At 45.3% G+C, this 25,567-nt stretch overlaps 1 protein-coding gene across 2 annotated transcripts in view; it reads left to right on the forward strand.

The window, feature by feature from the left end:
• Positions 1-4,603: 4,603 nt before the first annotated feature.
• LOC112229040 (macrophage colony-stimulating factor 1 receptor 1) overlaps positions 4,604-25,567 on the forward strand; it is a 34,451-nt gene continuing 13,487 nt past the window's right edge. Inside the window, exons 1-14 of one of the 2 annotated variants that reach the window (XM_024394922.2) lie at positions 4,604-4,755; positions 20,361-20,627; positions 20,710-20,988; positions 21,092-21,228; positions 21,365-21,533; positions 21,799-22,009; positions 22,153-22,268; positions 22,408-22,519; positions 22,694-22,851; positions 23,044-23,171; positions 23,263-23,389; positions 23,474-23,581; positions 23,755-23,865; positions 23,977-24,157. In XM_024394922.2, the coding sequence (XP_024250690.1) occupies positions 4,704-4,755; positions 20,361-20,627; positions 20,710-20,988; positions 21,092-21,228; positions 21,365-21,533; positions 21,799-22,009; positions 22,153-22,268; positions 22,408-22,519; positions 22,694-22,851; positions 23,044-23,171; positions 23,263-23,389; positions 23,474-23,581; positions 23,755-23,865; positions 23,977-24,157 (2,156 nt within the window). In that variant the 5' untranslated portion in view covers positions 4,604-4,703. The remainder of the gene's footprint in view (positions 4,756-20,360; positions 20,628-20,709; positions 20,989-21,091; positions 21,229-21,364; positions 21,534-21,798; positions 22,010-22,152; positions 22,269-22,407; positions 22,520-22,693; positions 22,852-23,043; positions 23,172-23,262; positions 23,390-23,473; positions 23,582-23,754; positions 23,866-23,976; positions 24,158-25,567) is intronic. The other variant, XM_024394923.2, reaches the window with a different exon arrangement.

A 25,567-nucleotide genomic window follows, 5' to 3' on the forward strand; every position in this document is an offset into this window, starting at 1 on the left:
AAATAGTTTGTTTCCAGAAAACCTACCAGTATGACAATCGAATTAAAAGATACCAGTAGCTGGAAACAGCTGTTCAAACTAGAAACATGTGGGAGGATTTGCGTCATGACTGCAACAAAGGGACCGGAAAAATTCATGCTGATCACTCACTGCATTAAGTCACCAGATGCTCCCCCAAAACTATGTCTCTATAAAAAAAACTATGCTGGCTAGCTATGTTTTTCCTAGTTGGGCCAGTGTTTACAATGTATCCTATTTTGGTTTGTATGGTTGTAGGTTTTACCTTTCTGTAACTTTGTAGCAAGTATGGCCTGCATTGTGTAGGCGCATATTGTGTCATGAAATCTTTTCCAACTGTCAACTCCAGAATGCCCTTCTAGCCAATCATAAACGAGTATTCAACAATGTTGTGCTATAATTAAGCAATAAGGCCCGAGGGGCTGTGGTAAATGGCCAATAAACCACAGTTTAAACTTCTTTGGGATAGGCGTGCCGCTAGCGCCCCAGCTCGACAACATTACAAACATTTTTCAACCAAGCAGAGGCGTCACGAAAGTCAGAAATAGCGATAAAATAAATCACTTACCTTTGAAGATCTTCCACTGTTTACAATCACAAGGGTCCCAGCTACATAACAAATACTCCTTTTGCTCGATAAAGTCCTTCTTTATATCCCAAAAAAGTCAGTTTAATTGGTGTGCTTGACTCAGTAAACCACCGGTTTCCCTCATTCAAAATGCATACAAATGAATCCCGAAAGATAACAAATAAACTTCGCCCAAACAATTCAAACAACGTTTCTAATCAATCCTCAGGTACCCTAATATGTAAATAAACGATCAAATTTAAGACGGAGAATAGTATGTTCATTACCGGAGATAAATAACGAAGTGCGCGCCCTCACCGATATGCGCCACAACACTACAGCCAAAATGGGAGCCACCTAGAAAAACTACAAATTCTAGATCATTTTTCAAAAACCAAGCCTGAAACTCTTTCTAAAGACTGTTGACATCTACTGTAAGACCTAGGAACTGCAATCTGGGAGGTATTCCATTGATATTCCCATAGACAGCCATTATAATGAGTGGTGTGCTCAAAAACAAATTCCAGGATGGATTCTCCTTGGGTGTTTGCCTGTTATATCAGTTCTGTTATACTCAGACATTATGTTAACAGTTTTGGAAACTTTAGAGTGTTTTCTATCCAATACTACTAATTATATGCATATCCTAGCTTCTGGGCCTGACTAACAGCGAGTTCATGAGAACGTGCGTTGAAGATGACGTTCCCATAGCAACGATTAAAACATTCCCAAACCAGAAACCGTGGATTGATGGCAGCATTCGCGTGAAACTGAAAGCCCGAATCACTGCTTTTAATCAGGGCAAGGTGACCGGAAACATGACCGAATACAAACAGTGTAACTATTCCCTCCGCAAGGCAATCAAACAAGCTAAGCGTCAGTATAGAGACAAAGTAGAATCTCAATTCAACGGCTCAGACACAAGAGGTATGTGGCAGGGTCTACAGTCAATCACGGATTACAAAAAGAAAACCAGCCCAGTCACGGACCAGGATGTCTTGCTCCCAGGCAGACTAAATAACTTTTTTTGCCCGCTTTGAGGACAATACAGTGCCACTGACACGGCCCGCAACTAAAACATGCGGACTCTACTTTACTGCAGCCGACGTGAGGAAAACATTTAAACGTGTCAACCCTCGCAAGGCTGCAGGCCCAGACGGCATCCCCAGCCGCGCCCTCAGAGCATGCGCAGACCAGCTGGCTGGTGTGCTTACGGACATATTCAATCAATCCCTATCCCAGTCTGTTGTTCCCACATGCTTCAAGAGGGCCACCATTGTTCCTGTTCCCAAGATAGCTAAGGTAACTGAGCTAAACGACTACCGCCCCGTAGCACTCACTTCCGTCATCATGAAGTGCTTTGAGAGACTAGTCAAGGACCATATCACCTCCACCCTACCTGACACCCTAGACCCACTCCAATTTGCTTACCGCCCAAATAGGTCCACAGACGATGCAATCTCAACCACACTGCACACTGCCCTAACCCATCTGGACAAGAGGAATACCTATGTGAGAATGCTGTTCATCGACTACAGCTCGGCATTTAACACCATAGCGCCCTCCAAGCTCGTTATCAAGCTTGAGACCCTGGGTCTCGACCCCGCCCTGTGCAACTGGGTACTGGACTTCCTGACGGGCCGCCCCCAGGTGGTGAGGGTAGGCAACAACATTTCCACCCCGCTGATCTTCAACACTGGGGCCCCACAAGGGTGCGTTCTGAGCCCTCTCCTGTACTCCCTGTTCACCCACGACTGCGTGGCCACGCACGCCTCCAACTCAATCATCAAGTTTGCGGACGACACAACAGTGGTAGGCTTGATTACCAACAACGACGAGACAGCCTACAGGGAGGAGGTGAGGGCCCTCGGAGTGTGGTGTCAGGAAAATAACCTCACACTCAACGTCAACAAAACTAAGGAGATGATTGTGGACTTCAGGAAACAGCAGAGGGAACACCCCCCTATCCACATTGATGGAACAGTAGTGGAGAGGGTAATAAGTTTTAAGTTCCTCGGCGTACACATCACAGACAAACTGAATTGGTCCACCCACACAGACAGCATCGTGAAGAAGGGGCAGCAGCGCCTCTTCAACCTCAGGAGGCTGAAGAAATTTGGCTTGTCACCAAAAGCACTCACAAACTTCTACAGATGCACAATCGAGAGCATCCTGTCGGGCTATATCACCGCCTGGTACGGCAACTGCTCCGCCCACAACCGTAAGGCTCTCCAGAGGGTAGTGAGGTCTGCACAACGCATCACCGGGGGCAAACTACCTGCCCTCCAGGACACCTACACCACCCGATGTCACAGGAAGGCCATAAAGATCATCAAGGACAACAACCACCCGAGCCACTGCCTGTTCACCCCGCTATCATCCAGAAGGCGAGGTCAGTACAGGTGCATCAAAGCTGGGACCGAGAGACTGAAAAACAGCTTCTATCTCAAGGCCATCAGACTGTTAAACAGCTACCACTAACATTGAGTGGCTGCTGCCAACACACTGACTCAACTCCAGCCACTTTAATAATGGGAATTGATGGGAAATGATGTCAAATATATCACTAGCCACTTTAAACAATGCTACTTAATATAATGTTTACATACCCTACATTATTCATCTCATATGTATATGTATATACTGTACTCTATATCATCTACTGCATCTTTATGTAATACATGTATCACTAGCCACTTTAACTATGCCACTTTGTTTACATACTCATCTCATATGTATATACTGCACTCAATACCATCTACTGTATCTTGCCTATGCCGCTCTGTACCATCACTCACTCATATATCTTTATGTACATATTCTTTATCCCCTTACACTTGTGTCTATAAGGTAGTAGTTTTGGAATTGTTAGCTAGATTACTTGCTGGTTATTACTGCATTGTCGGAACTAGAAGCACAAGCATTTCGCTACACTCGCATTAACATCTGCTAACCATGTGTATGTGACAAATAAAATTTGATTTGAACTTACAGGCAGTTTACTTTGGGCACCTCAGTCATCCAAACTTCCGAATACTGCCCCCTATCCCAAAGAACTTTGCATTCAGGGCTCGATGAGAAGGCAACCTTTTCTAGCTATGCCAGGCATACTTAGCTCATTGTTATGGATGTATTTGAATGACTATCAATAGAAAATATCCTGAACAAATGCAGCTACTTTGCGGTTATTCTGGCTGCAGAGGTCGAGACTGTGTTGTCTAGTTAGTAAGCAAGGGACAAGAATGTTTCCAACACGTAGAACAGGTTTGCGTCTCAAGCAACCAAAAGATGAGAAATAATGAATTATCATTAGCATTTTTTTTTATTGCTACCCGTAATTGTGTGCTTTAGTATTGTTTTCTTTGGCAACTGTGGTATAGCGGGATAAACGCCTCGGTTCTGTCCAAATGAACTCCGCAACGAGACTTGGCTCCACCTCGGCTCTGCCTCGTCACGCCGTGTAGTCCATTATTTTCAAGCTAGTGTACAGAACGTCAGTGTTCATCCCTTACATGTAAAAGCCTTCAATCAGAATTATAGCGGCGCAGTTGATCTGCGCATGTGCTAGCACAAGCAGCGCAAACCTCTTTCTTTTGCACAACAGAAGTGAGCTCGAAATAGCTGAAAGTAGGCATCTTAGAAAGAGTTTTCACATACAAACATTATGTTTCCGAACTCAGAATCAAACATTCTTCACAAAAAAATAGCATGGGCGCTGTGGTAGAACGTTTATTTTGATTGGGGATTTTCTGCATTTGTCAAAGTCCCATCAGGTAGCCTGATTTCAGATGTGTCTATGTAAACAGGATTATTATGGAAATCATGCACAGCTTTTAACTTAAATCAAACTATTATATTAATCTGACTATTCACAGGAATCGCATTATTGTGTGCACACAACCGTACTCATTGACTCGTCCATCAAAAGGATGAAAGAAAACTTTAACATGCACTGTGCGAGGTGAGTAAGGGGAAGTTCTGATGATATTAGGCTATAAGGACTGAGAAGCCACACCAATCAACCAGTTCCTTAACTACCCTGGAGTAGAGCGGACAGACATTTACACAGAGAGACAGAGCAGTCAGAGACAGACAGAGGCAGTGAGAGGGACAGAAGATGCTCTTCCTAGCCCTTCTCCTGGGCATCATGGTCTGCTGCACAGCCCAAGGTAAGCACATGAATCAAATGATACCCTAGTAATACTGTAAGTAGTTGAAAATCAGCCCCTATGGCTGCGTAATTTGTCTTTTGACCAATCAGATCAGATCGTTTGGCAATAACTGGGCAAAATATCAGAATTGGGCTGCCTGCGTAAACGCAGCCTTTGTTCTCCGAATTCTTGGGATTTCTTAACCAACGAGACCTAATTTAAAATCATGGTTCTGTTAATATTCACTAAAATGTGTAATAAATGTGTCATGAGTTATTTTGATTTATAAAAATATTCATTTTATTGTATTTTTCACAGATAATTTGTCATTTACATAATTCAAAAAAAGTCATCCGAAAGTGTATATTTCATATAAAATGTTTCTGTAGTTTCTAATGAATTTATAAAACACATAAAAACCCACAATATTCTGTGCGGTTGTATTATATTTGACATATTCTACAATATAGATACATTATATTTTGTCTTAATTATGAGTTTATGACAAAACATAAAAATGTAACCATGGGTGTAACAGAATTTTTACTCAAATTGATAGTGACTTTGAGGTGTTCTGCGTTAGTGAAGACGGTTACAGTGAGAACAGGTGTTTAGTTAGCTTTGTAGGTTCTGACATCTGAGAGCTGGGGGGTGGGCAGAGGTAACAGGACCTGTCCAGTTCCTGGTGACCCCCCCACTCACTTCCCCACATCCTCATAAAAAGCAGAAGTAAGAGTGAGAATGGGAAACAGGCCCCCAAAGACCTCGATCCGCCTAAGCAGGTCCCCAGCCCAATGTGTTTCCTGGAACTAGACGCTATGTGGGGTTTCGTTTCAAACATTTCCACACACACAAAGACACACGTAAACCAACTCAGGCACACTCTCATTTCCCCTTTCTCCCTAAAAAAAGAAAACTGAAAAGAATATGAAACAAATAAGAAATATGCCAATTAATTCTCTCTGTTGACGTTGGACCACACCGAGAAATGACATTTTCCTTGAATCATTCCTTTTGTCTATGGATGATTTCTAAGGCACACCACTGAAGTAACTCATCATTCATCATTATGAGACAATTCTATCATGTCAGTAAGAGCAAATTACATAACTTTGGTACTCAAGGGTTGGCATCATTCCTGACAGAGGAGAAATTCAAGAAGATGCGCTTCACTGACTTAAAGTAAGGGGATTGTTTGATGCCCATTTGAGTATTTTACACAAAAAAAGTGAAATACTATGTTGTACAGTAAAAAAAAAGGTTTTGCAGGTTTGTGGCCATGAATTAAAATGGGATGTCTTCACTCACCACAAAATCTCTTTGTTTTCACTGTTGGCGTTGTCGTGTCTTTACTATCATTAAATTGAAACTTATAGTTTTTATCAAAGATTCTTCTCCGGAACGTAAACATTGTTCGGACCTCAAGTTCTGTGAGGTGGAAGAAATTCCTTTGTTCTCTATGAAACTTCACTCTCTCTCTATACTGTGTGGCCATGAGGAGATCCTCAGGAATTTACGACCTCTCTCTGACCACAGCAGCCTAGTTGAAGGAGGAAAGGGGGAGGGGGATGGTGCTTGCTGTACCCAAAGAGGGCAACGTCATGACAGGGGTTACCCTGTGGGCCTTGTCAGCTCGGGGGTTTGAACTTGCAAGCTTCCAGTTACTAGTCCAACGCTCTAACCACTAGGCTACCCTGCCGCCCCAATGTTAAGGTATGATTGATGGTAGGTTGTCCACACCCACTAGAGTGTTGTGTCCTGTTTCGCCACACAGATCTTTACTATGGACTACTGAGGTATGCTGGATGTGAATCTCTGTCTGCAGTTGTATTTTATGACTAAAGAGTTTTATACCAAGGTTCCTGTATCTGTGTCATCTATCTGGAAGACTAATTGTTGAAGGAAACGTACATCACCCCATGCAAAGAACCACCCAACATCACTCTCTTTCAGGTAACGAAGAAGCCCCTGCCAATGAACCAGTTGGCATGACCATGGGGGCCCCTAAATCAGCCATCCTCCCTGCCAACCCAGAGTCCAGTCAGGCTCCCCCAGTGGTAGCCCCTCCATCCCTCTGCTGTGGTGTGGACGAGCTGAAACAGTTACTCTCCCAACTAACCCACGACCAGCGAAGAGGTTGATAGCTGGAGGGGAGAGGTGGTCAAGGTGCTGTCTCAACTGGTCCAGGAGCACCAAGAGGTGTCCAGCGGCTAAGGGGAGGTCATCAAGCTGCTGAAGGCTATGAAGGACCAGGGAGCACAGCACCTGAGTGAGCTGTGGAACCTGGCTACACACCAGAGTCTCCTGGTGGAGAACCACCAGGCCCTGCTGCTGCTACCCACCTCCAGGACCTGGCCAAGAAACCCAAAACTCACCCTGCCGCTCCCAGACAATGAGATGCTCAGATCTTAACCTGCATGAGACAGGTTGTCCAATCAGGATGAATATTAAAGCTTTATAACAAACTAAGCAGCTCAATACAGTTTTAGATTGTGGGCGTCAACCTGCTACTAAACCAAGCTTGGTCAATAAGTCATGTAATTATACAGTTAATTTGCTTGTGATAGATTTAAAACCCATTACAGTCCAAGCCCTGTCTAAGCCGGGGGAGGGGGTTCTACTACGCTATCTGGCATTGTTTTAAGAAGGTCATACCATGGATCAGTTTGCTATTTAATTTGACATTTTAAGACCCATTGAAGTATATATACAGTGAGGCAAAATAGTATTTAGACAGCCACCAATTGTGCAAGTTCTCCACTTAAAAAGATGAGAGAGGCCTGTAATTTTCATCATAGGTACACTCAAACAATGACAGACAAAATGAGAAGAAAAAGAATCCAGAAAATCACATTGTAGGATTGTTAATGAATTTATTTGCAAATTATGGTGGAAAATAAGTATTTGGTCAATAACAAAAGTTTATCCCAATACTTTGTTATATACCCTTTGTTGGCAATGACAGAGCTCAAACGATTTCTGTAAGTCTTCACAAGGTTTTCACACACTGTTGCTGGTATTTTGGCCCATTCCTCCATGCAGATCTCCTCTAGAGCAGTGATGTTTTGGGGCTGTTGCTGGGCAACACGGACTTTCAACTCCCTCCAAAGATTTTCTATTGGGTTGAGATCTTTTTCTGTGATTTGATTTGATTTGATATCTGGAGACTGGCTAGGCCACTCCAGGACCTTGAAATGCTTCTTACGAAGCCACTCCTTCGTTGCCCGGGCGTTTGGGATCATTGTCATGCTGAAAGACCCAGCCACGTTTCATCTTCAATGCCCTTGCTGATGGTAGGCTTTGTTACTTTGGTCCCAGCTCTCTGCAGGTCATTCACTAGGTCCCCCCCTGTGGTTCTGGGATTTTTGCTCACCATTCTTGTGATCATTTTGACCCCACAGGGTGAGATCTTGCGTGGAGCCCCAGATCGAGGGAGATTATCACTGGTCTTGTATGTCTTCCATTTCCTAATAATTTCTCCCACAGTTGATTTCTTCAAACCAAGCTGCTTACCTATTGCAGATTCAGTCTTCCCAGCCTGGTGCAGGTCTACAATGTTGTTTCTGGTGTCCTTTGACAGCTCTTTGGTCTTGGCCATAGTGGAGTTTGGAGTGTGACTGTTTGAGGTTGTGGACTGGTGTCTTTTATACTGATAACAAGTTCAAACAGGTGCCATTAATACAGGTAACGAGTGGAGGACAGAGGAGCCTCTTAAAGAAGAAGTTACAGGTCTGTGAGAGCCAGAAATCTTGCTTGTTTGTTGGTGACCAAATACTTATTTTCCACCATAATTTGCAAATAAATTCATTAAAAATCTGTGATGTGATTTTTTTAGATTCATAGTTGAAGTGTACCTATGATGAAAATGACAGGCCTCTCTCGTCTTTTTAAGTGGGAGAACTTGCACAATTGGTGGCTGACTAAATACTTTTTTGCCCCACTGTATATTGTATTTGGCATTACTACTATTAGCCCATACAAACGCATTGAATAACAGATTCACTACATGGAACAACAGATAGTCCCCCCCAAAAATCTAAAGGAAGTTTGTTCTGAGAGATATAAGAAAGATCAGGAAACACATTTATTTGTTTTACCCCTTATTATTGGCACTAAACAGTATAAGCCCTGTCTAAGCCAGGGAAGTGGTAGGGCTATATGGTTTTTTTAAGATGGTCATATTAAGGCTCTTTTTGCTATTTGATTTTGCATTTTTATTACCCTTTGAGGAATAAAAAAAATATCAACCGACATGTACGTGTTCGTAAGCGCCTCACTTTTCCACATATTAGTGTGTAGCCCAAACTGTTCAGACGCTACAGACAGAAGTTGGCAGATCAGCTGTACCTACTTCAGACGAGTCCCAAGACGCTTGTGGGGATCGTAAAGAGGGGTCATAATAGTTTGAACACTAAACCGTTCGGACGCTACAAACAATTTAGTGAGGAAAACGATTTTCGCGATGTCTCTTTGTCTGACAAACACCGCTCTAGCTCTGTCACCTTTCACCGCAGATGCGGAAGTGTGACACCGGCTGATGCGGTATACTGATACTGAGACGCATCCAACGCAAAACATATGTTTCTAGCTTAGACTGACGGATTTTGATAGGGTATGTTTTTATTGTGCTAATTCGATTTCTCGGGGGGCACGCACATCGACTCAAGGTTAACAATTAGGTGATAAACCAATCACAGTCTGATACTCAAATAATGTGAATAGGTCAAGGTTACTCTCCTATCCCAGGTTCTCTGATATTATGAGTGAGATATCTCACATATGGGATTCACCTGAATCTCATAATATCTCTTTCGATATCTCACATGTGGGATATGGCCAAATCCGTATGGCAAACATGCTCTTCAGAAGCCAGGTCGTCTCAACGTGCCAACCCTCAGAGGCCCTGACACAGGACGGTAATGCACCAAAGAAGGCGCAGTGACGTCTAGCCAGTAGAACCTCAACAAAAGTAAGAGGAGATGATGCCCAACAAGCCACATTGCAATTCGGAGGCTGTAACTGCTTGCCATTATAGGCCAATATAATAGCTTCCACAATCCAACATGATAACCGTTGACAAGAGAGGGGCCTCCCCCATTGGTTGCACCAATGTACAGTTGAAGTCAGTAGTTTACATACACCTTAGCCAAAGACATTTAAACTCAGTTTTTCACAATTCCTGACATTTAATCCTAGTAAAAAGATTCCCTGTCTTAGGTCAGTTAGGATCACCACTTTATTTTAAGAATGTGAAATGTCAGAATAATAGTGGAGAGAATTATTTATTTCAGATATTATTTCTTTCATCACATTCCAGTGGGTCAGAAGTTTACATACACTCAATTAGTATTTGGTAGCATTGCCTTTAATTTGTTTAACTTGGGTCAAACGTTTCGGGTAGCCTTCCACAAGCTTCTCACAACAAGTTGGGTGAATTTTGGCCGATTCCTCCTGAAAGAGCTGGTGTAACTGAGTCAGGTTTGTAGGCCTCCTTGCACGCGCTTTTTCAGTTCTGCCCACACATTTTCTATAGGGTTGAGGTCAGGACTTTGTGATGGCCACCTTGACTTTGTTGTCCTTAAAACTTCTTATGTCTGGGGGCAGTATTGAGTAGCTTGGATGAATAAGGTGCTCAGAGGTGCCCACAGTAAACTGCCTGCTACCTGGTCCCAGAAGCGAATATATGAAGTTTCTAAAACTGTTTGAATAATGTATGTGAGTATAACAGAACTCACAGGGCAGGCAAAAACCTGAGAAAAAATCCAACCAGGAAGAGGAAATCTGAGGTTGGTCGTTTTTCAACTCATTCCCTATTGAAGATACAGTGGGATATTGGTCATGTTGCACTTCCTAAGGCTTCCACTAGATGCCAACAGTCTTCAGAACCTTGTTTGAGGCTTCTACTGTGAAGGAGAGGGGAATGAGAGGGGAATGAGCCAGGTGTCTGTCAGAATGCCATGCACTCGTGACACTCGTTCACGTGAGTGTTACCTTGCGTTCCATTTCAATTCTACAGACAAAGGAATTCTCCGGTTGGAACATTATTGGAGATTTATGATAAAAACATCCTAAAGATTGATTCTATACTTTGTTTGTTTCTATGGACGGTAACGGAAATGTTTGACTTTTCGTCTGCAACTAGTGAACGCGTGTCATGAATTTTGATTTGTGAACTGAAAGTGCTAACAAAAGGATGATGGACATTATCGAACAAAACAAACATTTATTGTGGAACTGGGATTCCTGGGAGTGCATTCTGATGAAGATCATCAAAGGTAAGTGATATTTATAATGTTATTTCTGACTTCTGTTGACTCCAACATGGCGGATATCTGCTTGGGTTGTGTTGGTCTCTGAGTGCCGTACTCAGATTATTGCCCGGTTTGCTTTTTCCGTTAAACAAATTCCGGAAGCCATGGCACCATTTTCTGGAATTTTGTTGAAAAGCACAGTCAATTTAGTGTATGTAAACTTCTGACCCACTGGAATTGAGATAAGTGAAATAATCTGTCTGTAAACAATTGTTGAAAAAATGACTTGTGTCATGCACAAAGTAGATGTCCTAACCGACTTGCCAAAACTATAGTTTACTAACAAGAAATTTGTGGAGTGGTTGAAAAATGAGTTTTAATGACTCCAACCTAAGTGTATGTAAACTTCTAAATTCAACTGTAATTGGACAAACTAGCATAATCATAAATTAAATTGTGAGTTTTAATACTTGTTTGCAAATCCTTTGCAGTCAATGACTGCCTGAAGTCTGGAATCCATAGACGTCACCAGATCCTGGGTTTCTTCCCTGGTGATGCTCTGCCAGGCCTTTACTGCAGTCTTCAGTTCCTGCTTGTACTTGGGCGTTTTGCCTTCAGTTTTGCCTTCAGCAAGTGAAATGCATGCTCAATTGGATTCTGGTCGGGTGATTGACTTGGCCATTGCAGAACATTCCACTTTTTTGCCTTAAAAACGTATTGGGTTGCATTCGCAGTATGCTTCGGGTCATCGTCCATCTGCACTGTGAAGCGCCGTCCAATGAGATCTGAAGCATTTGGCTGAATCTGAGCAGATAATAATAGCCCTACATACTTCAGAATTCACCCTGCTGCTTTTTTCAGCTGTCACATCATCAATAAATACAAGGGAACCAGTTCCATTGGCAGCAACATGTCCACGCCATACCACTACCTCCACCATGCTTCACAGATGAGGCGGTATGCTTCGGATCATGAGCAGTACCTTCCCTTCTCCATACCACTACCTCCACCATGCTTCACAGATGAGGCGGTATGCTTCGGATCATGAGCAGTACCTTCCCTTCTCCATACCACTACCTCCACCATGCTTCACAGATGAGGTGGTATGCTTTGGATCATGAGCAGTACCTTCCCTTCTCCATACTCTTCTCTTCCCATCATTCCAGTACAAGTTGATCTTTGTCTCATCTGTCCATAGGATGTTGTTCCAGAACTGGGGCGGCAGTGTAGCCTAGTGGTTGGAGCATTGGACTAGTAACTGAAAGGTTGCAAATTCAAATCTCTGAGCTGACAAGGTACAAAATCTGTCGTTCTGCCCTTGAACAGGCAGTTAACCCACTGTTCCTAGGCCGTCATTGAAAATAAGAATTTGTTCTTAACTGACTTGCCTAGTAAAATAAAGGTAAAAAAAACTGTACAGGCTTTTTAAAATATGTTTTTTTTTGGCTAACTCAAATCTGGTCTTTCTGTTTTTGAGGCTTAACAATGATTTACATCTTGTGGTAAACCGTTTTGTATTTTCTCTGGTGAAGTCTTCTCTTGGTTGTTGACTTTGACACAGATACGCCTGCCTCCTGGAGGGTGTTCTTGATCTGGCCAACTGTTGTGAAGGGTTTTTTTCTTCACCAGGGAAACAATTCTTCTGTCATCCACCACAGTTTTTTTCTGTGGTCTTCCATGCCTTTTGGTGTTCCTGAGCTCACCAGTGCATTCTTTCTTTTTAAGAACTTACCAAATAGTTGATTTGGCCAAAACTAATGTTTTAGCTATCTCTCTGACAGGTTTGTTTAGATTTTTCAGCCTAATGATGGGCTTGCTTCATTGGTGGTGACAGCTCTTTGGACCTCATAATGAGGGTTAACAGGAACAGATTCCAAATGCAAATGCCACACTTGAAATAAACTCTTGACCTTGTAAATTAACTAATGAGGGAATAACACACACCTGGCAATGGAACAGCTGAGGAGCGAATAGTCCAATTACTTTTGGACCCTTCAAAAAGGGGGTGACCACATATAAAAAGTGCTGTAATTGCCACACCGTTCACCCATTTTAGATGTAAATACCCTCAAATTAAAGCTGAAAGTCTTGGTGGTTCCAAACTTCTTCCATTTAAGAATGATGGAGGCCACTGTGTACTTGGGACCTTCAATGCTGCAGACATGTTTTGGTACCCTTCCCCACATCTGTGCCTCGACACAATCCTGTCTCAGAGCTCTACGGACAATTCCTTTGACATTATGGCTTGGTTTTTGCTCTGACATGCACTGTCAACTGTGGGACCTTATATAGACAGGTGTGTGCCTTTCCAAATCATGTCCAATCAATCAAATGTACCATCTCACGAATGATCAATGGAAACAGGATGCACCTGAGCTCAATGTCGAGTCTCCAAGCAAAGGGTCTGAATACTTTTATAAATAAGGTATTTCTGTTTTTTATTTTTAATTACATTTGCAAAAATGTCTAAAAACCTGTTTTTGATTCTTCATTATGGGGTATTGTGTGTAGATAGATAAGGGAAATTATTAATGTAACAAAATGTGGAAAAAGTCAAGGGGTCTGAATACTTTCCCGAATGAACTGTACTGTAGGTATTGGAGTTACAAATGTGTTAATTCAAATATGAAGTATATCATTACAGTAGACCAGTGGTTCCCAAACTTTTTATAGTCCCGTTCCCCTTCAAACACTCAACCTCCAGCAGTACCCCCTCTATCACCAGGGTTAGCGCACTCTCAAATGTTGTTTTTTTGCCATCATTGTAAGCCTGCCACACACACACTAAACAATACATTTATTAAACATAAGAATGAGTGTGAGTTTCTGTCACTTCCCATGAGCAAAGTTGTAACAAAGAGCTCTTATAGGACAAGGGCACAAATAATAATATAATAATAATCAATCATTTTGCTCTTTGTTAGCCATCTTACATATAAAACCTTATTTGTTCATCAAAAATGGTGAATAACTCACCACAGGGTAATGAGAAGGGTGTGCTTGAAAGGATGCACATAACTCTGCAATGTTGGGTATTATTGGAGAGTCTCAGTTTTAAATCATTTTCCACACAGTCTGTGCCTGTATTTAGTTTTCATGGTAGTGAGGGCCAAGAATCCACTCTCACATAGGTATGTGGTTGCAAAGGGCATGTAACGGTTTTCTAGTGGTGATGAAAGAGAGTCGGACCAAACTGCAGCGTGTCGATTGCGATCCATGTTTAATATACCAAAGAAACACGAACTTACAAAAAAACAATAAACGAAACCGAAACAGCCTATCTGGTGCAAACTAACAACGAGTACACATAGGACACTAAGGACAATCACCCACGACAAACTCAAAGAATATGGCTGCCTAAATATGGTTCCCAATCAGAGACAACGATAAGCACCTGCCTCTGATTGAGAACCACTCCAGACAGCCATAGACCTTGCTAGACAACCCATTAAGCTACAATCCCAATACCACCACCAAAACCCCAAGACAAACACACCACAATTACAAAAACCCCATGCCACACCCTGGCCTGACCAAATACATAAAAATAAACACAAAATACTTTGACCAGGGCGTGACAGAACCCCCTAAGGTGCGGACTCCCGAACGCACCTCAAAACAATAGGGAGGGTCCGGGTGGGCGTCTGTCCATGGTGGCGGCTCCGGCGCGGGACGTGGACCCCACTCCTTTAATGTCTTAGTCCCCTCTCCCTTCGTCCCTGGATAGTCCACCCTCGCCGCCGACCATGGCCTAGTAGTCCTCACCCAGAACCCCACTGGACTGAGGAACAGATCGGGACTGAAGGACAGCTCGGGACCGAGGCAGCTCGGGACTGAGGGGAAGCTCGGGAGTGAGAGAAAGCTCAGGAGTGAGAGAAAGCTCAGGAGTGAGAGAAAGCTCAGGAGTGAGAGGAAGCTCAGGAGTGAGAGGAAGCTCAGGAGTGAGAGGAAGCTCAGGAGTGAGAGGAAGCTCAGGAGTGAGAGGAAGCTCAGGAGTGAGAGGAAGCTCAGGCAGGTAGATATCTCTACCAGCTCCTGGCTGGCTGGTGGTTTCAGCAGATCCTGGCTGACTGGCAGATCCTGGCTGACTGGCAGATCTGGAAGAGTCTGGTTGACTGGCAGATCTGGAAGAGTCTGGTTGACTGGCAGATCTGGAAGAGTCTGGTTGACTGGCAGATCTGGAAGAGTCTGGTTGACTGGCAGATCTGGAAGAGTCTGGTTGACTGGCAGATCTGGAAGAGTCTGGCTGACTGGCAGATCTGGAAGAGTCTGGCTGACTGGCAGATCTGGAAGAGTCTGGCAGACTGGCGATGCTGGGCAGACCGGCGGCGCCGGGCAGACTGGCGGCGCCGGGCAGACTGGCGGCGCCGGGCAGACTGGCGACGCTGGGCAGACTGGCGGTGCTGGGCAGACTGGCGGTGCTGGGCAGACTGACGACGCTGGGCAGACTGACGACGCTGGGCAGACTGGCGGTGCTGGGCAGACTGGCGATGCTGGGCAGACTGGCGATGCTGGGCAGACTGGCGATGCTGGGCAGACTGGCGATGCTGGGCAGACTGATGGCGATGCTGGGCAGACTGGCGATGCTGGGCAGACTGGGGGCACTGGCGGCGCTGGGCAGACTGGCGGCACTAGCTGCTCCATATAGGCTGACAGCTCTGGCGGCTTCTTACAGACTGACCACTCTGGCGGCTCCGTGCTGACTGGCAGCTCCTTGCAGACTGGCAGCTCCTTACAGACTGACAGCTCCGTGCAGACTGACAGCTCCGTGCAGACTGACAGCTCCGTGCAGACTGACTGCTCCATGCAGACTGGCTGCTCCATGCAGACTGACAGCTCTGGCTGCTTCATGCAGACTGACAGCTCTGGCTGCTCCATGTAGACTGGCTGCTTCATGCAGACTGGCAGCTCGGGCTGCTTCATGTAGACTGACAGCTCTGGCTGCTCCATGCGGACTGACAGCTCTGGCTGCTCCATGTAGACTGACTGCTTCATGCAGACTGGCAGCTCGGGCTGCTTCCTGTAGACTGACAGCTCTGGCTCCTCCATGCAGACTGACAGCTCTGACTGCTCCATGCAGACTGACAGCTCTGGCTGCTTCATGCAGACTGGCAGCTCTGGCTGCTCTATGTAGACTGGCTGCTTCATGCAGACTGGCAGCTCGGGCTGCTTCATGTAGACTGACAGCTCTGGCTGCTCCATGCGGACTGACAGCTCTGGCTGCTCCATGCAGACTGACAGCTCTGGCTGCTCCATGCGGACTGACAGCTCTGGCTGCTCCATGCGGACTGACAGCTCTGGCTGCTCCATGTAGACTGGCTGCTTCATGCAGACTGGCAGCTCGGGCTGCTTCATGTAGACTGACAGCTCTGGCTGCTCCATGTAGACTGGCTGCTTCATGCAGACTGACAGCTCTGGCTGCTCCATGCAGACTGACAGCTCTTGCTGCGCTGAACAGGCGGGAGACTCCTGCAGCGCTGTGTCGGAGGAAGGCTCTGGCTGCGCTAAACAGGCGGGAGACTCCGGCAGCGCAGGAGAGGAGAAAGGCTCTGGCTGCGCTAAACAGGCGGGAGGCTCCGGCAGCGCTGTAGAGGAGGAAGGCTCTGGCTGCGCTAAACAGGCGGGAGACTCCAGCAGCGCAGGAGAGGAGAAAAGCGCTGGCTGCGCTGAACAGGCGAGGCACACTGAAGGCCTGGTGCGTGGTGCTGGAACTGGTGGTACTGGATCGAGGACACGCACAGGAAGCCTGGTGCGGGGAGCTGCTACCGGAGGGCTGGGGTGTGGAGGTGGTACTGGATAGACCGGACCGTGCAGGCGCACTGGGGCTCTTGAGCACCGAGCCTGCCCAACCTTACCTGGTTGAATGCTCCCGGTTGCCCTGCCAGTGCGGCGAGGTGGAATAGCCTGCACTGGGCTATGCAGGCGAACCGGAGACACCGAGCGCAAGGCTGGTACCATGTAAGCCGGCCCAAGGAGACGCACTGGGGACCAGATGCGTAGAGCCGGCTTCATGGCATTTGGCTCGACGCTCAATCTAGCCCGGCCGATACGCGGAGCTGGAATATACCGAACCGGGCTGTGCACCCGCACTGGAGACACCGTGCGCTCCACAGCATAACACGGTGCCTGCCCGGTCTCTCCAGCCCCCGGTAAGCACAGGAGTTTGCGCAGGTCTCCTACCTGGCATAGCCATACTCCCTGTAAGCCCCCAAGAAATTTTTGGGGCTGACTCTCGGGCTTCCATCCGCTCTGCCGTGCTAGCTCCTCATAATGCCGCCTCTCTGCTTTTGCTGCCTCCAGCTCGGCTTTGGGGCGACAATAATCTCCAGGCTCATTCCAGGGTCCTTTACCGTCCAATTCCTCCTCCCATGTCCATAACTCCAGGTGGTGCAACCTCTCCCACTGTAGCTGCTGCTGCTCCTGCTGCTGCTGCCTCTGTTGCCTCTTCTCCTGTTGCTCCTTTGGGCGGCTACACTCCCCTGGTTTAGCCCAGGGTCCTCTCCCGTCGAAGATCTCCTCCCATGACCAGAAATCCTTGGTGAGCATCTCCTTTTCGGCTGCTCCTGCCTGTTGACACGCCGCTTGGTCCGTTGGTGGTGGGTGATTCTGTAACGGTTTTCTAGTGGTGATGAAAGAGAGTCGGACCAAACTGCAGTGTGTCGATTGCGATCCATGTTTAATATACCAAAGAAACACGAACTTACAAAAAAACAATAAACGAAACCGAAACAGCCTATCTGGTGCAAACTAACAACGAGTACACATAGGACACTAAGGACAATCACCCACGACAAACTCAAAGAATATGGCTGCCTAAATATGGTTCCCAATCAGAGACAACGATAAGCACCTGCCTCTGATTGAGAACCACTCCAGACAGCCATAGACCTTGCTAGACAACCCATTAAGCTACAATCCCAATACCACCACCAAAACCCCAAGACAAACACACCACAATTACAAAAACCCCATGCCACACCCTGGCCTGATCAAATACATAAAAATAAACACAAAATACTTTGACCAGGGCGTGACAGGGCATCAGTGTCTTAACAATGAGATTTGCAAAGGCAAGAATCTCTGAGCATAGCCCTATCCAGAAATCTGGCAGTGGCTTCTGATTAAATTCAATTAGAATAAAACCGCTTGTTGCAATTTCGATGAGGGTCTCTTGTTCAGATATCGGTAAGTGGACTGGAGGCAGGGCATGAAAGGGATAACGAATCAAGTTGTTTGTGTCATCCATATCGGGAAATTACCTGCGTAATTGCGTGCCCAGCTCACTCAGGTGCTTCGCTATATCACATTTGACATTGTCCATAAGCTTGAGTTCATTTGCACACTAAAAATCATACAATGATGGAAAGAGCTGTGTGTTGTCCTTGTTAACACAGACAGAAAAGAGCTCCAACTTCTTAATCATAGCCTCAATTTTGTCCCGCACATTGAATATAATTGGGGAGTGTCCCTGTAATCCTAGATTCAGATCATTCAGGTGAGAAAAAACATCACCCAGACAGGCCAGTCGTGTGAGAAACTCGACATCATGCAAGTGGTCAGACAAGTGAAAATGGTCAGTAAAAGAAAACTTTAAGCTTGTCTCTTAATTTAAAAAAATGTGTCAATACTTTGCCCCTTGATAACCATTACATGGTCGCTGCCCATATCATTGCATAATGCAGAAAATTCACAAGAGTTCAGGGGCCTTGCTTTAACAAAGTTAACAATTTTCACTGTATTGTCCAAAACGTCTTTCAAGCTGTCAGGCATTCCCTTGGCAACAAGAGCCTCTCGGTGGATGCTGCAGTGTACCCAAGTGGCAACGGGAGCAACGACTTGCTCATGCGTTACCACTCCACTATGTCTCCCTGTCATGGATTTTGCACCATCAGTACAGATACCAACACATCTTGACCACTAAAGTCCATTTGATGTCATAAAGCTGTCCAGTACTTTAAAAATATCCTCTCCTGTTGTCCTGGTTTCCAGAAGAGGATGTCCTTCTTAATAGGGCAGTTGTACAACTAAATGCTTTCAACTGAAATGTGTTTTCCGCATTTAACCCAACCCCTCTGAATCAGAGAGGTGCGGGGGGCTGCCATAATCGACATCCACGTCTTCGGTGCCGGGGAACAGTGGGTTAGCTGCCTTGCTCGGGACCAGAACGACAGATTTTTACCTTGTCAGCTCGGGGATTCAATACAGCAACCTTTCGGTTACTGGCCCAACGCTCTAACCACTAGGCAACCTCCCGCCCCCCGACATATATCAGGAGCTGTGCCAGGCCCGACACATCTGTTGGCTCATCCAGCTGTAGCGCATATAATTCACTGGCTTGTATGTGAAGTAGTAATTGTTTCAAAACATCTCCTTTCATGTCAGTGATGCATTGTGAAACAGTGTTGTTTGATGAAGGTATTGTCTGTATAGTTTTTATGGCCTTTTCCCCCCAGCAGTGTCCCAGTCATATCCGCGATAGCAGGAAGAATGAGGTCCTCCACAATGGTATGGGGCTTGCCTCTCCTAGCCACTCGGTAGCTCACCATATAAGATGCGTCTAGCCCCTTCTTATTAATGATATCTGTTGGTTTTATACATGTCTTACTACTCGAAAGTCATCTTTATTCTCACTCAAAAAACTCCCGTGGCTAATTTTTCAAATTGTCATGTTTTGTTTCTAAATGTCTGCGCAAGAGTGAAGTTTCCCACAAGAGAGTAACGGTTAATGTGATTGGATGTTCATTATTTGACTAGGCTACCTGTATTTGACATTTTGTTGCTATTTCGCTGGACACTAGATAGTTTCATTTTATTTTTGGAAGTGAAACGAGGCTACTCAGGCGAGAGAAAAAAAATGTGGATCACGGCCTCCCGGGTGGCTCAGTGGTCTAAGGCTAGCTGTGCCACCAGAGGCTCTGGGTTCGAGCCCAGGCTCGAGCGCAGTGTGCGCTGACCAGGTCGCTAGGTGCACGGTGTCTCCTCCGACACATTGGTGCGGCTGGCTTCCGGGTTGGATGCGCGTAGTGTTAAGAAGCAGTGCGGCTTGGTTGGGTTGTGTTGGCTTTCGCATGGCTTTCGACCTTCGTCTCTCCCGAGCCCGTACGGGACTTGTAGTGATGAGACAAGATAGTAACTACTAACAATTGGATACCACAAAATTGGGGAGAAAAAGGGGGTAAAACATATATTTTTTAAAGGAAAACAAAGAAAATGTGAATAACATTTTTGTTTGGCGTACCCCCGACGGCATTGTACGTACCCCAGTTTGGGATTAGCTGTGTAAGACTATGTCTGCATTCCATGAAACAGGAGATTGCTAGATTTGTTTATGTCTGTTATTAATTCCTGGTTCTGTCTTTGGTTTGTTGACAGAGCAGAGCCCTCCAGTGATCAAGCTGAACTCGGTGGTGCTGAGGGAGGCTGTGTGGACTATCCCTGTTGGAACCTCATCTTTCACATTGACCTGTGAGGGGTACAGCACAGTCACCTGGTCAACCACAGCATTCAAACTCATGAGGAAAACTAGACTGGGGAGTGTGATTACCACCAGGCGCCTTACAGTAGACTACACTGGCACATACAAGTGCATGTATGAGAACCAACCAGACCTCCTCTCAGAGGTCCACATCTATGTGAAAGGTAAGTGTATAAGTATTGTCATATTCAGTGCTCAACCTGAGGACTCACATGCACCATATATCACGTGTTATGTTCCTTATAGATCCCCATAACATCTTGGTGACCCCTCGAACCCTGGGAGATGTGAAGGAGGGCAGTGATGTTCTCCTCTGTCAACTGACAAACCCCATAGCCACCGACCTATCCGTCCGTATGGCCAACGGAGACCCTACACCCCCCGACATGAACTACACTGTCAACCCAAAGAGAGGAATCCTCATCCGACACCTTCTGACAAGCCACAGCGCAGACTACGTCTGCAGTGCAAAGATCAATGGGGTCACGAAAGTCTCCAAAGTTGTCCCCATCTTCGTCTTTCAAAGTGAGATGAAGTTGATGTCTGTGCATTTGTGTTTGTTGGATATTGAGGTTATTAGCCCCAAAGCATTTCAACACATCTAAACACTTCTCTACGTCTGTTCCAGGCTTGCGTTTGCCACCATCTGTGCTAATTGTGGTAAATGGGTATGTTCGTATTGTTGGAGAGCAGCTCCTGATCCCCTGCATTACCAGCAACCCTAACCACTTCTACAACGTGACGTGGAAACACTCCTCCCTCAAAGTCAGTTACACAGTAGCCTATTGTCAATTTCTGTCATTAAATCATAGATGTTTTCCCTACCTACGTGTGCTTTTAACTTGTATGATACAGTATATTTCTGAAGATCTGAACTGATATGTTGGTGTTGTTTTTATAGGTATTGGACTTTTCACATAAAATGATACAAGAGGACCAGAGTAATCAAGTGCACATCACTAGTAGTGTGACTATCCCAGCTGTGGCCATGTCTCACACAGGGAACTTCACCTGTACAGCCATGAATGAGGCTGGGTTCAACAGCTCCACCACCTACCTGCAGGTTGTAGGTAAGCATTAGGTAGTGTTGATCTAGCGTCTAATATGTTTCACTACACAGACACATACAGTAGTTATGTAAGCCTGCAAGATCGGGATGGTAGTACGAGGCTTGTGTTGATTTCCACAAACACCAAACACGGAAACCTGTTTTAAAAGTGAAACTCAGCTCAGCATCCTCAAAAGGAAATTGGGGTGTGACAATCTCAATTTTCAGTTTAGTTCAATTTCGTGGTCACAATAACGTTTACTCTATTTTCCCTCTCACCTCATCAGATAAGCCTTACATGAGGCTCATACCCCGCCTGTCACCAGATCTCTACTTAAATGGCTCCTTAGTTGAAGTGAACGAAGGAGAAAACCTTGAGATAAACATTCAGATCGAGGCGTATCCCCAAATCAAGGAGCAGTGGTGGGACATCCCCATGTCTCACAATCACAACATCTCCACTCATGACGACACATGGGCCGTCCGATTCAATAACAGGTCATTGTTTTCCCCTCTAGTTTCACTGGACATGATTTGTCTGATTCTGAATGTTTGTATCGCATCATTTATAAAGTAAGTACAGAATCTATTTATTGAAACTGCGCTGTTATTTGAAACTGACTGATACGGTCACCCTGTAGGTACGAGAGCAGACTGCTGCTACAGAGAGTGAGGTCTGAGGAGAGAGGCCAGTACACCCTCCACACCAGGAGCACATGCCTCAATGGCTCCATCACCTTCAATGTCCAAGTCTACCGTAAGTGATCTCACTCCAGCGTGATCGGTCACATCAACATTCAAACTGGCAGGAAAATAGGACCGCAATTGTGACCAGATCTGAGAATGTGACGCCGACTTAAAAAGCGTGATGCCGTTTGTCCTCTCTGACTGAGTAGAGAAACCCAGTGCCAAGGTCAGACTGAAGAATGTTACCACCCTGACCTGCACCTCCTCTGGATACCCAGCCCCAACAATCCTCTGGTACCAGTGCCCAGGAATACAAAACACGTAGGTGGAAAAACTGCTGATGTAAAAAAAAAAGGGCTGTATAAAATACATTTGATGGATGGATTGTAGATTCTCTAACTGGATTGCAATTGAACAAGATCTTTCCAAGGCACAAGATGCAGAGAGAGCTGTTTTGACTCTTCTGTGCTCATCCTGATGTTCCTCTGTTGTCAGGTGTGATGGTGATAATGACACCGTGGAGGTGCAGCCTCTTCTCACCAGCACCATGGCGGTGCAGAGTGAGCTGACCCTCAGTCCCTCAAGTATGGAGGTCACAGTGGAGTGTGTGACCTTTAACCTGGTTGGTAAAGAGCGGGACATCTTCGTATTGCGTAAGACAACCTTTGCAGATATACAATATACTGTACAAAGAAAGGTTTTGTGAGGTTCTCACATGGCGCTGGTTCTATCACATCATGACTAGTATTAAAACAGCTACAGGTAGTGTTATATCTAATATCACTTTTCAGTACTGAATAATGTCATGAGCTGACTTCAGGGGCATGTTGTTTATTATGTCTTAGGTGTCCCTGCTGCGACTTTACCAACATTTGTAACGCCCAAGCTGTTCACACCCACTTTCATTGGAGCCACCAGCACAACAACCCTTCTGTTCCTTCTGCTTGTCATCGTCCTGTACAAATACAAGCAGGTGAGCTGCATTTACTGGCCCATTCACTGGCAATCAATGCCCAAAGACATGTGCAGTTAGACCATTACTCAACATATGTTTTCTCTCATAGAAACCAAAATATGAAGTCCGGTGGAAGATTATTGAGGCCAATGATGGGAATAACTACACCTTTATTGACCCTACACAACTTCCTTATAACAAGAAGTGGGAGTTCCCTCGTGACAAGCTGAGGCTTGGTGTGTTTTATTGCAGTTTTTGGGGGTAAAAACAGAGACCAGTACACTAAACAGTAATGACTGACTGAATACTGTGTGTTCCAGGCCAGATTCTGGGAGCAGGGGCTTTTGGGAAAGTAGTGGAGGCCACTGCCTATGGTCTGGGGACAGATGACAACATGACCACGCGCGTGGCAGTAAAAATGCTCAAGCGTGAGTTAGCCTCCTCATACTGTGTGTAAATTCTTTCCTGCAGCGTTGCATTTACATTACAGAAGGAAGTCAACTGTTATTGGATACTTGCTGTTATTGGATACTTGCACCCATCGTAGAAGAAGCACTACCTCAGTACATGTAATAATGAAAAAATGACTTCTCCTCCTCAGCAAGCGCCCACTCCGAAGAGAAAGAAGCTCTGATGTCAGAGCTGAAGATCCTCAGTCACCTGGGATCTCATGACAATATTGTTAACCTGTTAGGGGCGTGTACTCAAGGAGGTGCGACAAACTCTTTTCTGTCCTTGCATTTCCATACAACAAGGTCAACACGACTTGGCGAGTGTCATTGTTAACCAAATCGATCATCCCATTTATTGTGTTCGACCACAGGCCCAATGCTGATGATCACGGAGTACTGCAGCTATGGCGACCTGCTGAACTTCTTGCATGGCAAGGCCAAGCTGTTCCTGTACTCTATCCCGAGCGGACCAGGGACTCCAGAGGATCCACGGGTTCCAGAGAACCGTGATCACTACAAGAACACATGTGCACAGGAGTCCCGTGTAAGGAGGTAGGCTGTAATGATCACTAACACGCCTCTCTCGTCTCAACTCACTCTTCTTTTTCCAATCTCCCAGCAGACACATGGTTCCTGTTTAAGTGAAAGCACACCAGAACGAGAAACAGATGTGAGACAAAGTTTCAGTCTCCACAAATGGTTTATGTAATGTGTATTCCAATAGTCAGTGACCTCATGTGCCCCGATTTTATTCACTGCTCTCTGTGGTGCTGTATCACAATCCCCATTCTAACAAGACATGCCTCTTCACACGTGTCAAGGTCTTTATGCTTTCATTGAAACCACACATTATAATGCCTACACAGAATATATGTACAGTGTAGACCGTAGTGTAACCTTGTCATGTAGCAGGCTCAGTAACAAGAGGACACAATGGGTACAATTAAAGGGTAGGATTACTCTGCAAGCTTAGCATTCCATCACAGCAAACATCATCCGCACATGCATACTCTTCTTCTACATATCACTACATCATCTCCGTAGTGATGTGCAGTTCGCATACGATTCATTCTTTTTGAACGACTCTTTTTACTGACCCGAGAGTCATGACTCGTTCATTTTAGTCTTTTGACCTGCTAGTGCTGGCCGCAATGAGTCCTACTGCAGGATTGATACACACTCCTCCAGCTCAGAGGCTCCAGAGACCTGCTCCGACAACCAACTGCCTGTCATTATGCTTGCGGAAAAATAGATCATGAGCATAGAGAATTTAAAAAATACATGTTTAGAACTCATGATAAATCGCATGGTGCAAGAATGACTACAATTGATTTATTATTGAATTTTATAATGGATACAGCTTTGTAGAACCAAAACATACATACATACTCTCCTCAACAAAAATTCCACTCGGGAATGAATTGTTTGGGGGGCTGCGGTTTACAAACGATTGTGCTTATCACCCTCACCGCATTGCTGTGCCTTGGTTTCTCAAATGATTGCCTTGCCTGGTTTACCAACTACTTTTCTGATAGAGTTCAGTGTGTCAAATCGGAGGGTGTCACGCCCTGGTCAAAGTATTTTGTGTTTATCTTTATGTATTTGGTCAGGCCAGGGTGTGGCATGGGGTTTTTGTAATTGTGGTGTGTTTGTCTTGGGGTTTTGGTGGTGGTATTAGGATTGTAGCTTAGTGGGTTGTCTAGCAAGGTCTATGGCTGTCTGGAGTGGTTCTCAATCAGAGGCAGGTGCTTATCGTTGTCTCTGATTGGGAACCATATTTAGGCAGCCATATTCTTTGAGTTTGTCGTGGGTGATTGTCCTTAGTGTCTTACTTGTACTCTCTGTTAGTTTGCACTAGATAGGCTGTTTTCGGTTTTCATTACGTTTATTCTTTTGTCGTGTTTAGTGTTTAGTCGTGTTTAGTGTTTAGTCGTGTTTACGTTTTGTTTAATAAATATGGAT

This window comes from Oncorhynchus tshawytscha, linkage group LG30 (genome assembly GCF_018296145.1).
Source record: "Oncorhynchus tshawytscha isolate Ot180627B linkage group LG30, Otsh_v2.0, whole genome shotgun sequence".
In the NCBI taxonomy this organism is placed as follows: Eukaryota; Metazoa; Chordata; class Actinopteri; order Salmoniformes; family Salmonidae; genus Oncorhynchus; species Oncorhynchus tshawytscha.